This window comes from Asterias rubens, chromosome 7 (assembly GCF_902459465.1).
Source record: "Asterias rubens chromosome 7, eAstRub1.3, whole genome shotgun sequence".
In the NCBI taxonomy this organism is placed as follows: domain Eukaryota; kingdom Metazoa; phylum Echinodermata; class Asteroidea; order Forcipulatida; family Asteriidae; genus Asterias; species Asterias rubens.
The window spans coordinates 19,471,223-19,487,634 of NC_047068.1; the positions used below are offsets into that span (position 1 = coordinate 19,471,223).

General features: G+C 38.1%; 3 protein-coding genes across 3 annotated transcripts; 2 read left to right on the forward strand and 1 right to left on the reverse strand.

Annotated features, from left to right (window-relative positions):
- The first annotated feature begins 1,735 nt into the window (after positions 1 to 1,735).
- On the forward strand, positions 1,736 to 2,845 carry LOC117292866 (somatostatin receptor type 5-like). Its single transcript, XM_033775036.1, has one exon. The coding sequence runs from the start codon at positions 1,736 to 1,738 to the stop codon at positions 2,843 to 2,845; it is 1,110 nt and encodes a 369-aa protein (XP_033630927.1).
- Positions 2,846 to 6,802: 3,957 nt separating this feature from the next.
- On the reverse strand, positions 6,803 to 12,253 carry LOC117292739 (peptidyl-prolyl cis-trans isomerase FKBP12-like). The gene is made up of 5 exons (XM_033774889.1): positions 12,189 to 12,253; positions 10,448 to 10,605; positions 9,623 to 9,684; positions 8,060 to 8,159; positions 6,803 to 7,021 (listed from the first exon to the last, which is right to left on the reverse strand). Exons 2-5 carry the CDS (start codon positions 10,588 to 10,590, stop codon positions 6,976 to 6,978), a joined length of 351 nt encoding a protein of 116 aa, XP_033630780.1. The 5' UTR covers positions 10,591 to 10,605; positions 12,189 to 12,253; the 3' UTR covers positions 6,803 to 6,975.
- A 119-nt stretch (positions 12,254 to 12,372) lies between these two features.
- LOC117292754 (AUGMIN subunit 2-like) lies at positions 12,373 to 16,357 on the forward strand. The gene is made up of 5 exons (XM_033774906.1): positions 12,373 to 12,579; positions 13,703 to 13,816; positions 14,099 to 14,168; positions 14,723 to 14,964; positions 15,369 to 16,357. Exons 1-5 carry the CDS (start codon positions 12,460 to 12,462, stop codon positions 15,462 to 15,464), a joined length of 642 nt encoding a protein of 213 aa, XP_033630797.1. The 5' UTR covers positions 12,373 to 12,459; the 3' UTR covers positions 15,465 to 16,357.
- The last annotated feature ends 55 nt before the right edge of the window (positions 16,358 to 16,412 follow it).

Below are 16,412 nucleotides of genomic sequence, written 5' to 3' on the forward strand. Positions count from 1 at the left end.
ATACCCACCATGCGCAGAGTAAAATGACCATTTCATTCCAGTTTCATAGTCTAGTTCGTCCAAACATGCGCTTTCAAATTTTGCGCCGTCGTGAAAAACACAATGTTCACAAACGCACGTTTTAATAGTACTAAAATTTGCCACATATACTATTAAACAACTCACCCTGTAAATTTGGGACTGTTCAACCATGGAGTCATCCGTAAAAACTGGAAAAATAGAAAAACAAATCGTCAAACAGAAAAAAACGAGCAAAGGGTTTTCAGTTCACGTTGACGATTTTTCTTGCAATAATGGCAACCAGCTGTATGGTGCCCGGCGTAAAATTATATTTGCAGCGTTGTATAAAGTATCTGAGGGAAAGAATAGAGTCTCCTATCACCCACGGGCGATTATACTTCAGCCTTAACATTGAAATTTCTCTTGCGCACATTTTTACAGACCTTGAGCGATAAAAGCAATCCAAGGTGTCACTGTTTCCAAAGTCACACCGCGCCAATTGATTTGCAGGTGGCATGGCGCATTGATTGAATTATTCATTGAACAGATTGAATTGTGCATTGATTAAATTATTCATTGATTAACAGATTGAATTATCAACCAGAATGTGTCTCTGGAATGGAACTATATTCGTTTATCCGAACAGCTAAATATGGAACGGTTTAGCGAGACACGCCAAGAAATGTACAATTGGGCCAAGATAGCGATGGCATTATATACCATTTGGCATGTTTTTTGCAGGAAGATAGGCCGTTAAAAAACGAAATGCATCCATTTATAATACACACACACGAGATGTATAGGCCTATATTCACTATAAAGGTGTCGCCGATCAAAATATATGCGAAATCAGTATTGGAGAAAGAAAATCATTTTTAAAACTGCAATCTTTTTTAAAAAGCCTAACACCACAATTTCTCAGTAATCCGGCTTGAAGACGGTGGTTAATTTGTTTTTTTAATAATAATACCGTTCAAACATTTTCCTCTGTTTAGCATCCATCCCTCCTTAGAATTCCTATAATTTGTGTTTCTGTCTACACACGTTTAAACTTATCTCTTAACATAAAAATGTGGATCAATTTATTAAAACACCGAGTTCGAAGCATGACTTATTATATTACACGTCCAAATGTGAATGCTATTCGTGGCATATTTTCATCGATACATGGCCATGGTTGAAGTGAAATTGTTACAATTGATCTTGAAATGACACTTACATGTGCATTTTTTCTTGAGACATTATGAGTATATTTTTTATATAAAGCTACAACAGGCAAAGACGACTGTAATAAAAAAGAAAGAGGAACAAAAAGAGCGCCTACACCCAGCAAATCGACGGACCCTGATTGGTGGCTATAGATAGAAGGCGGGAACTCAATCACGGTCTGCACACCACGTGGTCAAGGTCTAATGATCTAATTGGCTGAATGATTCAACCATGGTTTATATCAATACGATTAATTTTGTGGGAATCCAAGCTATGGCAACGCTGCATGACCAATGAGTGCCCTTATGATATTCGTTTTCTGGTGAATTTGAAGATACGACAAAGTTGTTGTGGTCACATCTAAACGCGAAGTGTGACATGCCTGCATTGGATTTAGTATCGCATGACATCAGTATTAGCATCACTGGGACAGCTGAACTAGCCGTTCGCACTTGCAAAACAGTAACGGGTTTCAGTTTTGACGATTTTTTTTTGTACCTTTTACGAATCAAAGATTTCGCTGGATATGGAATCTCCTATTGGAAGGATCATTGTCGCCTGCTCGATAGGCGTTTTGTGCTCCATTGGCATCGTGACAAACGCCGTCTTGATTTCGTTCTACATTCGGCGCCCGGTAATGCGTACATCCACCAATGTTTACCTCGTCCATAAGGCGGTTTCTGATCTGATATCTCTACTGCCTTTTCCTTTACATCTTGCCGAGATTTTGGGTTCTGGCTGGATCTTTGGGGATTGGGTGTGTAAAGTAGTTGCGTCCGTTGAGACGCTGTGCATGCTTGTGAACGCGAACATTACGTTTGCAATGGCGTATGACAGATATGTGGCTGTTGCTAAACCAGGCAATGGTTTACAGCGTACCGTCACTACGGCACGGAATCACGTGGCCGTCTCGTGGCTGTATGGCCTCATGCTTGTCATCCCAGCAGCAACGGCAAGTTGGACTGTCGTGTGGCTACCAAAGGAGCCCGCGCCGGGCTGGCTGACGTGCGGCTACAACTGGCCGGCTGGTGAAATGTACCACTCAATATACTTTGGTAGCCTGCTGGTCCTGTTCTACGCGGGACATTACCTTGTGTACATCTCATTTGTTTACGTCGCATGGGGACGAGTGAAACAGAGCAAGGACGAGTTCCTGACGCGTCATGACACCGTACAGCGCTGTCGAGCGGTGGCCAGCGTCCTTATAATCAACTTCCTCGGTTATTTTGTGTATTGGGCACAACATGCGTACACCATGATCACCCTGGGTGAAGACCAGATCCAAGTGCCACATATCCCGTCCGGTCTCTTGGATCCACTCTCCGTAGCATCGACTTCTGCTGTCTACATCGTAGCCAGTGGTAACCTCTTTCTGTACAGCTTGTCCATGGACCAGTGGAAGGCAGTGACAATGGATGCCGTTCACTGTCGCTGTGGTCCGGTTGGCGGCCGCGGGGTGGTGCAACCTTTTCACGCCGAGAGTGTGGCTGTCATTGACGTGACAGCGGCAGTGGACGACGACCCGCCACACGCAATCAACAGCAACAATGTTCATCGCGACAGTGACAATGACAGTTTTGTTAACCTAAGTCATCATTCGGATGAAGAACTTGAGATTCAGGATGTGTCCATTTAAAAAGTGATCCACGTGACAAATAATGTCTTAGAACAATACTGATTTTGTTTATTTGTTTATTTAAAACATGTGGTTACTCACTGTCGTGCTCTCTGTCAAAAGACAATAACTACCAGTTATTGCAACACTTAAACACTCAACGATCAGCACAACCTTTATTTTAATATTTATTTAAACAATCTTTGCAGCACCAAATCTCAAGAACTACACTAGTCGATTTTCAAACTTTTGTCAGTTATAGACTTCTTGGCCATTTGTATTTATTTGATGTTTTAGGCCAACCACAAAGTATAAACAAAATAAATTTTTGACCGTGAGCATGTCAAATATTTACCTGAACTGACCTTTAAAATGGTTAGTTACCTTTTCTAGATCCAGTTTTTGGCCATGACATGAGTCCGTATGTAAAATAATTTATTTGTAGAAGTTGCAGCTCCACTAGTCGTCAAGTTTTTAGAGGGAAAAAAGGTGAAAATCACGAAGCAATGTTTTCAGTAAAGTCGCGTAAATCCACTGTACATGCTAAAATAATTGACGTCACAAGACGAACGTTATTTTCGTAGAATTGTTATACTCACTTCTCAAACACAGCACATCAGCGAGTAATTTTTTTCAGTGAATATTTCTAACCATCGTTATCTTCTAACAATATAGTTTTAATTTAAAGTGAAGGTACACGTTTGGTGATTACTGAAAACAAATATTAACTTAAAAACTGACTTGGTAACGAGCATTGGTGAGCTGTTAGTAGTATAAAACATTGTGAGAAATGGCTCCCCCTGAAGTAGCATAGATTTTGAGAAAGAGTTAATTTCTCACTAAAATAATAAAAGACTTTTATTCATATCTGAAAGCACACAAATTCGTCCAACGAGGGTGTTTTTTCTCTCATCATTTTCTCGCCAACTTCTATGACCAATTGAGCTCAAAATTTCACAGGCTCGTTAAGTTATGCTTACGTTGGGATACACCAAGTGAGAAGACTGGTCTTTGACAATTATCAGAGGTGTACCTTCCCTTTAAATCTGCATGGACGTTTGTGTTCTGTGTCGTGCAAAAAGTACCCAAACCCTTTAATGTAAAGATACCAAGATACGATTGTGGCGTGAAACTAAGTGCGGTCGTCAATCATTGTACAGTAAATGTATCTGCATTCTCCTATCAATTTATGCAAGGAACAGTGGCAGGAAACGTTGGTACAAAAGAGACGCTGGATAGCGCAGTGTCAAGGCACTTACGGATGTTAATTCGATTAGAAACAAAATGAACCAAAAATGTTTGGAACTTGTCCTTGTGTAACTATTTCCATTCCAATGGAGCATTGTGAAAGCGTAGCAACAGGATAAAAGAACCTTAACACCTTTGCAAACATCCCTGAGAAATATTTATCTAGTTATCAAATTATCAGATTTGGTTAAAATGGAAACAAAAAAAAAGCACTTAGGCTCGAGTTATTTTCTAATCCTGTGTAAGATTAGTTAAGTTTGTTTGCAAGTTGTGGTTCATAATTGTGTTATTTGCATCTGTTGTAAATGTTTATATTTTGTGAATATGATTTAATTTTGGGAAAAGTGGGGGAAAGGAAAATGATTTGTCAAATGATTTAAAGGGAAATAGTTTGACCCCTGCATTTATGTAGACATTGCAGCACAATGTTGGAGAAAGTATTTGTAAGAAGCTGTCTCTGCATGTAGATATCAAGTTTTGTTGAACAAGTTTTAGTACACGTACTTACAAAACAGTGTCCATACACATTCAGGGTTAGTAATTGTAAGAGACCAGTCTTCTCACTTGGTGTATCTCAACATAACTATGCATAAAATAACAAAATGCGAACATTTTGACTCAATTGGTCATCAAAGTTGCAAGAGAACAGAGAAAGAAAAAATCACCCTTTATGCAGACATTTCTGTGCTTTCAGGTGAGAAATTACCGTACCTCTTACTAAAAAAAACTATGTTTCTTCAGATGAAGCCGTTTCTCACAATGTTTTATAATATCAACAGCTCTCCATAACAGCTCTCCATAAGTTTTATGCTAACAACTAGTTTGAGAAATTACCAATAGTGTCCAGTGCCTTGCAAACTTCCTGCAGCTCTTGCCATACTGTATGTTCTATTCAAAACAAAAGATTCACTTATTGTTGTACAAAATTGACAGATAAAACACACATTGAGCGTAATAATAAATTCATATTATTCAGATATTTTTATTTTGGTTGTTAAGACAAATTTTGATGATGACAGATTACAAAGTATGATTATATCACATGGGAGTCCCCTCCCCTAACTCTCAATGTAAACTTCCGTGTGCAGCTAAAAGGGTCGCTATATGTTTGGCAATTATTCTGAAAATTAATGCCAATAAAAAACCTACTTGGTAAGAAGTACATCAGCTTTGTAAAGCATTACATTTTGAGAAATTTTTAACATTGAAGTGCTGCAGTTATGGAGAAAGATTACACTTTTTATTGCAAAAATTTGAATAAACGAACTGTTACTGACAGTGATGTTTCTCAGATTGTGTATTCTAATCATGGGTTTTCAGCAATATAACAAAACACTATGGTAACCACCCTTTGAAATTAAATTTTCATAGGTTAGTTTTATATAATTATATAGAAAACAGTAGATTCAAATTACCAAACAGATACAATTCCTTGAATGGAACTTTTTCAAAATACTGCTAATAATATAAGATATTATTTGCTGGTGAGATGGTACAACTACATGTGAAGAAATTACAAGTGCACGCTTCGCACATAATAACATGATTTCAAACTGTATGTATCTCAACCAAATGTTGAATGTTTAAACTAAAAATAAACATTTTTGAAATTCGTTTCACTTTCTCAGAAAGCACCCATTTTGAATCAAACAAAACAACATTTATAGACTAGCCACTTGGTGGAGAGTCCGAGACACCAACAAACATGCTCACTTTTCTCTCTCATGAAAGTAAACAACGCTGTGAAAGATAATAGCAACACTCAGTAACAATTGTTTCTAATAAAAAAGAAATCAGCTGAGCATGAATATGTTGATGCTCATTTTGAATAAGATTTTGGTAAACAGGGCTTAAAATTACCACTGGACTACAGGACCAGTGATTTAAGTACCAGGTCTTGGGTCTTTCAGAACATTTACTCCATGTAAGCTTGGGCACAATTTCAAAATGTCGCTTAAGCAGAAAATGGTTCTGAAAAAATGTCTTCTTAGCAAATAGCAGGATACCAGTCACAGACAGTACATAGTAATTAGTGATACAGAATGCTACATGTATATTGGCTGGTATCTATTCTTATTAGGGAAAGCATCTGGGCCCAAAGCCTGTAAGCATCAACACTTGCAAAACACAGACAAATATTGCTTAGAACGAACAGGTCATTCCATAAAGTTTACATTGTAGTGACTGGTGTCCACTCCTTGTTTGCTTGACAAAGAAATTTGTCACGCAGTATTTTCTGCTAAACAGCTTTATGAAATTAGGCGCAGACCTGATGCTTCAGTTCTTGAAAGGAAAAGCACTGATGCGTTCTCTCTTTTGTAAAGAGCATCTCTGTGAGTAAATTGGAAATTCTATTTGGACGTTTCAAGGGGCACCAAGGCAATTACAAGGGGCATGGAGGTAATTACCTACATTGTCTCAGTAGAGCACCAGGGCCCAATTTCATAAAGCATGTTAGCACAAAAATTTGCTTAGCATGAAATTTTCTCCCTGGATTACCAACCAAATTGCCACGTGATTTTCAGGATAAGCAAACAACAGCCGAATACCAGTATCAAGCAATAAACAACAAATGGAAATTTGGTTGGTAATCCTGTTTTTATCAATTTTGTGCTTACAGGCTTTATGAAATCGGGCCCAAGCCTGAAGCAAAGTGTTATTGTGCTCAGGTTGGCAGGCAACCTTATTCTGGTAAGCGTAATTTTGTTGTGCTTAGCTTATTTTTGCTCTAAAAAAAATATTGGGCTCTGGTCAACACCATTAATTAACCAGTCTATCTCTAAGTACATAAATTACACAAAAGTTTCCAATATGGAAACTGAGAATGCTGTAATCTACACCGGCCAAACCTGATTCTTGCCATCTGTTAGGTCGTCTCCAACAAAAAGAAAACATCAAGAACCTCATAGTATTTCTATCTCGAATTGTAGATCCGCATTGGGTGGGATTGTGGAAGAACAACAGGTTAAGGAAAATATTTCCGCAATGATTTGGCTTGTGCTTTTCAGTTTTGTAAAAAGTGTCAAACACCCTTCCTCTTGATACTTAAAGGCAGGATAAATTTGGGTAGTTATCAAAGACTAGCCGACGATTTCACCAAACTCTTCCTAACTTGGGATTATTCTCAGGACACGATAAGTTCCATATCCGAAGACGTTACCAGGCATTTGAACCCATTCTAAGTTAGGACGAGTTAATCGTCCTAACTAGTGATAGGATAAATCTCAGCCCTTTGTGAAATCGGTTACAGTGTTCTTACTTGCTGTATCCAAACAGTATGCACAAAATAACAAACCTGTAAAAATGTTGACTCAATTGGTCATCGAAGTTGCAAGAAAATAATACGAGAAAAAATACCTTTGTTCCATAGAATTTTGTGTTGTCAGATACCTGAGTTTCATATTGTTTGTGGAAAATGATCTCTTTCTCTAAAACTACATTACTTTCAAAGAGGGTCAAAGCTCTCCAGTGCTCCTTGCGGAAAGTAAGTTTTTATGGTCATTAGAGGGACATGTTGCCTTGGATCGTGCGAGCTGGTCTGTGAAAAGTGTTTGAAAACATTTATTATGAAATGCATATGGTTATAAAGGTGTTTTAAAAGTAGAATACAATGATCCACAAACATGCCTCTAGTCTAAATTGCCTGGTTTACCTTTTACTTTGCGAAATAACACGGTCGTGCCATGTTAATTCAGGACATAAAAGAAAAACCATCCAAATGGGAGGCATATTTGTGTGGATCATTATATTCTACTTTTAAAACCTCTTTCTAACCATGCATTACATAACAAATGGTTTCAAACGCTTTTCATATAGACCAACTCGCCTGATCCAAGGCAACCTGTCCCTTTAACTAATGGAGTAATTACCAAAAAAATACGCCCTGCCTTCAAGTCTTTTTAAATATGATGATTCTAAAACTAAGTTCAAGCAATTGTATACTGTACCTTTATCTTTGATTCTATTTCATACAAATAAAAAGGATATCCCCAGGCTGGAAATCCATTGGCACCATAACCCTTGTCAGACCTGATGATCAGTACTGCATGTTCTCCTTTAGACATGGACATACAACCCTCGTCCCATCCTGTTAAAATAAGACAGAATCCCCTTCTAAAATTTTCCAAAATTTTTTAGGGATCTGTTATCATGAATGAGCACCTAGCGAAATGATGTAAAGTGAGACCAGAGTGAGACCATAGTGCTGCCTAATAACAGAATAGAATCCCGTTTAAAATTTTCAAAAGTTTTTATGGATCTGTTATCATGAATGAGCACCTTGCGAAATGATGTAAAGTGAGACCAGAGTGGGACCATAGTGCTGCCTAACGGCAAGCAACTTTCTGTGCTTACTTTAGCAAAACAATTTGCTAAGGTGTAAACGTATTTCACAGGTTAGCAAGAAAAAAGTAGGTGGCCATCTTGTGCGGTTATCGTGGATTTGTATTGTTACATCATTCATTTTCAAGAAATTGTGACGTCAATATTCGCTTTGCCTTCCCAGGAAGTATGAACCGGGCTTAAAGCAAATTTCAAGCAACAACCCTTCCACTGCATTCAACCAACTCTGTCTCACAAGAGAGTTTTATAACAGTTTCTTACTGTCCCAGAGAAAATGAAATAAAATTAATTGACTGTTAATAGATTTTCCTCTTGCATAATTGCCTGGAATGGTTGCCTGTAAAGTGCCTCATGTGACATGGCATTAATGGGTCAAAGTATTTGACTTATTATACTTCATACTTAAAGGCAGTGGACACTATTGGTAAAGAAAGGTTTTATGCAAATAATTATTTTGAGTAATTACTCAAAATAATTATTTGCATAAAACCTTTCTTGGTGGCGAGTAATGGAGAGAGGTTGATGGTATAAAACATTGTGGGAAACGGCTCCCTCTGAAGTGCCATAGTTTTCGAAAAAGAAGTAATTTTCCACAAATTTAATTTCGAACTTGAGGTCTCGAAATCAACCATCTAAACGCACACAACTTCGTGTGACAAGGGTGTTTTTTTCTTTCATTATTATCTTGCAAGTTCGATGTTTGTTATTTTATGCATATGTTGAGATACACCAACTGTGAAGGCTAGTCTTTGACAATTACTAGTAGTGTCCACTGCCTTTAATCACTTTGTGTGTTTCATCGATAGTTTAAAGACACTGAACACTCTTGGTAATTGTCAAAGAACAGTCTTCTCACTTGGTGTATTTCTCAACAAATGCATGAAAAACCAAACCCGTGCAAATTTGAACTCGAATGGTCAATGAAATTGTAACAAAAAACACCCCTTGTCACACGAAGCTGTGTGCTTTCAGATGATTGTTTTCGGGACCTCAAAATGTAATTCTGAGGTCTCAAAATCAAATTAGTGGAAACTTACTTCTTTCTCAAAAACTATGTTACTTCACAGGGAGCCGTTGCTCACAATGTTTCATACTATCAACAGCTCTCTATTGCTTGTTACCAAGTAAGTTTTTATGCTAAAAATTATTTTGAGCATTAACCAATAGTGTCCACTGCCTTTAATGATCACCTTTAATAACTTAACCCACCTTTAATAACTTGACCCAATCCAACTTTGAAGGAAAACGCTTTTTGTCCTTGATCCTTAGTGCTACAAAAAAAGAAACAAAACTTGTTCATTTGGTTTCACTTGGGCATCAAAGTTGCAAGAAAAATAATGAAAGAAAAATCATCCTTGTTGCATAGAATGTGCTTTTAGAAATGTCATGAAGCCTTTCTCAGATTCAAATTTTGGGGTGAAAAATGTACCTCTTTCTCTAAAAAGTTCATCACTTCAATGGGGATCATATTAAACAATGTTTAGTAATATAGTATATAAACATCTCATGTGCTCGTGACAAGTAAATTTTTAATTATCATTGGATGAATTGCTTTAAAGGCTTTTCTTCAGGCTTCAGTTGGTCATTCTTCAAATGAATTGCAATAAAAACCTTTGGTTGGAAAAACCTACATCAGTCTTAGATAGATAGTATTGAGCAATTTGAAAAATATTTCACTTTGAAGTAGTGTGGTTATGTAAAAAGATATAATTTTGTATGCTCCCAAATTTGAATTTGCAGTAACACCTCTCAGATTGTGTAAATCCAATTAGGTATTATTTTCTTAGTATGGACAAATTTGCACCGGATTTCAGAGATATATCAAAATGCTATATAATATATATCACATGTTATAATTTTATTGTATACATCTAGTTTTATATAGGATTAAAATAAGCGAACAGTTTAAAAAAACACTTACTTTGCGTTTAAGTCATTAGATAGGTTCTGTTTAAGCAGCAAACAATTTCATTAAAAAATAACCAAACGAAAAATAGTTATAAAAATTTAAATTTGAATAATTATATTCTTTACCTCCAGAATTTCTTCGGTGGGTTGCCAGCAAGTGAGCCAACACAGTGGACAGTTATTTCTGCTCCTTTTTGGACTTTTGCAGGTCCTCCTGCACGCAAAATCTTCTTTGTCACACCATCAGATACTTCTTCCGGAGCTGCCATACTTTCTGAAAAATTCTGGAAAAGGAAAACAAAAACTGTGATCTTTTCATTTCTAATTTGTACATGATTAAATCAGTCATTTAAAATGTAGTGCAAAAACTTTACACTGTAAAGGGAATATATGTGAAAATATAAAATAGTTTTCACTAACAATAATTTTAAAATGTGATAAGGGAGTTTTTTCTTTCATGTTTACCTCGCAACTTCAATGACCAAATGAGCTCAAATTTTCACAGGTTTGTTATTTTATGCATGCGTTGAGATACACCAAGTGAGAAGATTGGTCTTCGACAATTACCAAAGGTGTCCAGTGTCTTTAAGAAGTAAACAACTCATAAAAAAAAGAGGACAAGTGAAAACTGGGCACTCAGTCAAGAAAAATGAGAACAGAACAAAAGAAGAGGAAATCAAAATCCTATAAAGTGTATCAACGTACCAGGATGGCGAATGGATCGTGTTACGATCAACACAACTATTAGTATTAAATCCAGGAATGACTGACGAGCCAAATGAAATCTTGCCTCACCTTCTACCTGTGGGACCTAGTTGCGATAACGTCACCCTCACCGGACGAGGGTTCCTCCGGCTTTGCCGTCGAGAGGAGGGTCACATTATCGCAACTACTATGGGACCCAGGTTAGAGTCCTACCAGGGGCACTTATGTGGATTTTGTTGTCAAATTGGTTTCAGTCCTAGCCCAGGTTGGACTCCTCTGTTGCATACTCTACTACTGACGTCCTAAGGCTTTTTTAAGTCCCTACTTCCTTGACTGAATAATTCTATGCCCGGGTTTCCGCCCACTTCTTAAAGCCATTATACACTTTCGGTACAGAAAAGAAGAAAAAAAGTTCACAGATTTACTAATTAATTACAGGGTTTACTGAAGGTAATGGTGAAAGACTTCTCTTAAAATATTATTCCAAGAACTGCTTTACTTTTTGAGAAAACATTAAAACAACATCAATTCTCGATAGTGAGAATTACGGATTTATTTTAAACACATGTCATGACACGGTGAAACGTGCGGAAACAAGAGTGGGTTTTCCCGTTATTTTCTCCCGACTCTGATGACCAATTGAGCTTAAATTTTCACAGGTTTGTTAGTTTATATATAAGTTGTGATACACTAAGTGTTGGACTTGGAGTTGGACAATACTGTTTACCGAAAGCGTATAATGGCTTTAATAAAACAGAAACTTCATTTCCCATTGATTGTCTTCTCCCCTTGGCCTCGTCCAGTTGCTGAGCAGACTTTATCATAGATTTTATGTAGGTGTAGATAACAAAAATTATGCTTTACACAAGTAACAGTCTACTCCTGACCTCTAGTCATCCCCAGATGCCCTTGTCCAGATGCTGTATAGGCTTTGACAAGTATAGCTGATTAGATGTAGATCATGGAAGAAGGAAAACACATAAAAAAGAAGAACTCCAGATTCAGAAGAAACCATCTCGAATTTGTCCATTCCGATTTACTTGTTTTCAAACAATACATTAAACAAACATTTCATGTTATTAGTCACAAAAAGGCTGTACATAGTTTAAATTAACAAATTACGAACGGTATTTCCAATTCACTTTGTAAACAAGATACATACCGGAGGATCTTTTCACGCCCTGACAAAAATTTGAGCACAAAATTTGCCAACAGGTAACAACCTCGTACATACAATGTATTTGCTCCACTCTCCCCTTTATCTTGCAAGTTTGTTCTTGCAAACCTGGGAACGAGGTTATTTTGCAAAACATACCTGACTTATCTACGCAATATACTGGCTGGCGTTCAAAAAGAGCCAGTCTAATTTTCATTATCAGCGGTAGTATTGAAATCATTTTAAATTATTTTGTTGAAAACTTGAACTTGAAGTCATGGACCGTAATGAATTGAGCTCTTTTCAGGTTTCGAATCCTTGGATCTCAGAAGAACGAACGACTGCTGCTGTATGTAATGCAATTCGTCTCGCAGAGAGAAGTGGTCACTTAAAATCGGTAGGTATCGTACCGTAAGGTCATGGACCGCGTCTGCCCAGCAGGCTCGTGGGGGACGGAGCTCCGCTGGCCCCCACAAGCACTCGCCTCTGAGGGCAACCGACTACGAACGGAGGAGTCCAACCTGGGCCGGCTAGACTCAGACAAGACTAGACTATTGGGATAACTTTCCGTATGGCGCCACCACTTTTTCACTAATTTTTAGAAAAAGGGATATCTCATTGAGGTAAATTAGATACTATATTATTTCATATCGAATGAAAAAAAAAGTGGTGGCGTCATACGGAAACTTTTCCGACTATTGAGTCCGATGGATGTTTTTATCTTCTTCTTTGCACTGCTGCAGTGCATGATAATGATGAATGATAAGTCAGTAAACAGGCGTGCAACTTTTTTTCAGAATCAGATCAGGGCCCAATTTCATAATTAATAAAAAAGCCTGTATTATATATTAATTAGTGTATCTCATTGTAGGCTATGTAAAATTAAAAAGTGTAGGCTGTAATGTGTAAGTGTAAAGTAAGCACACAAATTTGCTTAGGTAGCATGAAATTTCTTCCTTGACCAAATTTTATTGTGTTGCATATTATTGCCTGTTTAGTTGTTACTGACATTCAGCTGTTGTTTTGCTTATTCTGAAAATCACTTGGAAATTTTAATCCTGTTTTTACTAGGAAGAAATTTCATGCTAAGCAAATTTGTGTGCTAACAACAGGCTTTATGAAATTGGGCACAGCTGATTTCCTAGACCAAGTATTGACTTGAGTATAAACCATAGAGTAAGGACTACTTCTAGAAACTATATAAGGCTCCCCGTGAGTGGTAGCCTTATTATACAGTTTCTAGAAGTAGAGTACAGCGCCCCAGTTACTGGGTCTACTGATTTCCTATTTTTTTAATCTCAGTTTTAAAAAGTATAAATAATCTCAGTTGAAAAATACTAAACAAAATCATTGAAATTTTGTAATTTCCTCTGTTTTTTTGAGTGAAGTTACAGTTGCATGCCTGAGTAAAATTGAATGCCATTGTTGTTATTGTTACTGTTGACTGTAGTAGATAATAGTTTGATGATTTATTTATAATAATCCATTTGATTTGTTGTCATCCACCATGCTGGTTGTAGAGGCGAGATGAAACACTAGGTGAGATGGCGCAGTCGTTACAAGACAACTCACCATCACTGCATCTCATAAAGCAGCTCAGAGAAATGTCGGAGAGAGGTCAACAGCTAGATGAGGTAAGTTCAGACCGTCAGGGTCAACCCTTCATCCATTGGTCTCAAGCCATGGGTCAGGGGATTGGGTAGTTGCGATAACGTAACCCTCCTCCCGACGGCTGGGCCGTTGGGAGGAGGGTAAGGTTGTCGCGAACTTTGCAAAGGGCACCAGGGCAATTGATGTGGGTGCTGTGAGCTAAATTGAATGGTTTACAATACAGCGGATGACTTTCCCAGATTTGAAAATATGTAACAAGCCTTCCTTTACCATTTTATGTTGTATTCAACCTTGTTTTTGAACAGACAAACAATGAAATTCAATGTCGGCTGATGGACAAGGAGACTAGAGATATTACACATCTTGATGTCATCGGTAAGATTCCAATAACACAAAAATAGGGAAAGTGCATTAGTAGTGGCTCTACGGTGTTTGTTTTTAGACTCCTACCATATGACTGTGGGGGATGGGGGAGGGGGGTTGGGAAATCACAGTACAGTCTCTGTGTATTCTTGTGAGGCAATTGTAGCCAAGTGTGTTGCTCAAGATCAAATGTACTGGATTATGGATACCACTTCTCAATAAGCCTCAAAAGTATCAGACCCAATTTCATAAAGCACAATAACCCACTAAGCACAGATTAGTAATTGCTAAGCAGAATCAGATTACCAGTCCAAATTATACTCAGTTTGCATTGCCGGGCTGGTGCCCGACTCAAAAATTGCAAAGCAAAGAAATTTGTCAAGCGGGTTTGCTGCTCGTCAGCTTGAGGAAATTGGAAGTTGGACCCAGGTGGTTCTGCCGTTTGTTGACCCTTGAGCCAATGCAAGAAAAGAGAAGATATCTTACCACTAGACCACTGAAGTAGGGCTATTTGTACCCAAACCATAGTTCCCAAATAAGTGTAAACATTTGCCTTTTGTCTGCAGAGTCCAAAGTTAGCCAGCTGGACACAATGACTGCTCATCTTCAAGCCATTGTTGAGAGCAAAGACCACCTCATAAACCGTCTTCAACAACCCTTTGTTGGGGACTCCCTCAAGGTAGAGGCCACCTACCACAGACACGTGAAAGAGCTCTTCCCATTGGCTGCCACAAGTTTAGCAGAACTCAACGGTAACCTGGAAACCGTCCAATGGGCAAGCGACTTTAATATGAAGGATGGGAGAATGGTGAGTCAATTGACAAAGTTTGTCCACTATTACGCCACCCTTCTCTACTTGTTTTACAACAACTTGTTTTCCGGTATATAATAGCTATATGATTGGGCACAGGGCCCAATTTTATAAACCTGTTAAGCAGAAAATTCTCTGCCTAGCAATTTTCTTGGTTTAGCAAGAATTGACCAGGTTACCAGTCACAGCAATGGTAACTGTATAGAATTCTAGCTGGTAACCTTTTTTTGCGAAGCAAATTTATTTTTTTGTGCCGAGCAAGTTTTTCTACTTGTTTTTCTACCAGGCTTTTTGAAATTGGTCCCAGATCACCTCATCATACTTAATGTAAAGGAAGGTGAAGATTTAAAACAGTGCTCAATCAACAACAATTAGCATAAGTTCTTCTCTCTTGTCTGCAGGATGAAACACTAATGGCCATTTCAACATCATTGGCACAGCTCCAGACAAGCTTCCAGACGATATGTCAACTCAGAAACACCCTGGAAAAATGCTGACAACTATACCCCGAGTCGTTACAATCGGTCACAGTCTGCCTTTATGTACAAGAGTTCTCTTAACTTAAATGGTGAAAATGCAAGTAATAACACAAGTTACTGAAATGTCCAAGAGCATAGTAAAGACTTCACAACAAAAAGAAACTACTAGCTAATTGTTGCATCAGGAATAAAAAATATAGTTTAAGTTTTTGCCCTTAAACCGATTTGTATTGAGCACTATATATTCAGTACTTGTCCGACTTCTTTGAAAAAATCCACAGAACTCGGGTGAGATTCGAAACCAAGACCTTTGCATTGCTAGAGCAGATGTCTTACAAATAGACCACCCAGCTGGTGCAATGGCTAGAGGCAATTCAAATTCTTAGCAGCGGTACCACAACGCTTTAATAGATATTAATTATTGAGTCAAGATAATTTGGTTTTTAGGAAACTAATATGTACGTGGATAGAACTGGTATGGTCATTGTCCAGAAACAGCACAACCAAACAGTTTGTAGCCTTGATAAGTCCATGCAGTAGCAGGCAACACCTGGACTGCGTTTTGGCGACCCCAACCTAGCCCAAGCGAGTCAACAAGTCAGTTACCGTTTGGTCTGAACATTATCGTCACCGCACCTCAACCGAAGCAAAACTGATTAACGCTCAACAGATGACCAATGTTTCTGGTTGGGGTCGCCAAAGCGCACTCCTGACTCTACTGAACCAAACACAGCTGGCTGCTTGAGAGTGATTGGTTTGTTACTTGTTTTAGAGCTGATGGATATAGTTTCACCAAACACTATGGTCATGTATAATTATTCATGAACTTGATTTCACAACTCTGGTGTTTCTGATCAGGAGAGTGTGGGTTCGAATCCCCAGCCGTGACACTTGTGTCCTTAAGCTAGACACTTAACCATTGCTTCGTCTTTCGGATGGGACGTAGAGCCGTTGGTCCCACGTGTT

Coding starts and splice junctions, on each gene's coding strand:
- LOC117292866 (XM_033775036.1), top strand. CDS start 1,736: ATGGAATCTCCTATTGGAAGGATCATTGTCGCCTGCTCGATAGGCGTT.
- LOC117292739 (XM_033774889.1), bottom strand. CDS start 10,590: ATGGCAGCTCCGGAAGAAGTATCTGATGGTGTGACAAAGAAGATTTTG. Junction 9,685..10,447: donor CCACCGAAGAAATTCTGGAG/GTAAAGAATATA, acceptor CTTTTTTTGTAG/CACTAAGGATCAAGGACAAA. Junction 7,022..8,059: donor AATGGATTTCCAGCCTGGGG/ATATCCTTTTTA, acceptor TTGTTCTTCCAC/AATCCCACCCAATGCGGATC.
- LOC117292754 (XM_033774906.1), top strand. CDS start 12,460: ATGGACCGTAATGAATTGAGCTCTTTTCAGGTTTCGAATCCTTGGATC. Junction 13,817..14,098: donor GAGGTCAACAGCTAGATGAG/GTAAGTTCAGAC, acceptor GTTTTTGAACAG/ACAAACAATGAAATTCAATG. Junction 14,169..14,722: donor TACACATCTTGATGTCATCG/GTAAGATTCCAA, acceptor TTTTGTCTGCAG/AGTCCAAAGTTAGCCAGCTG.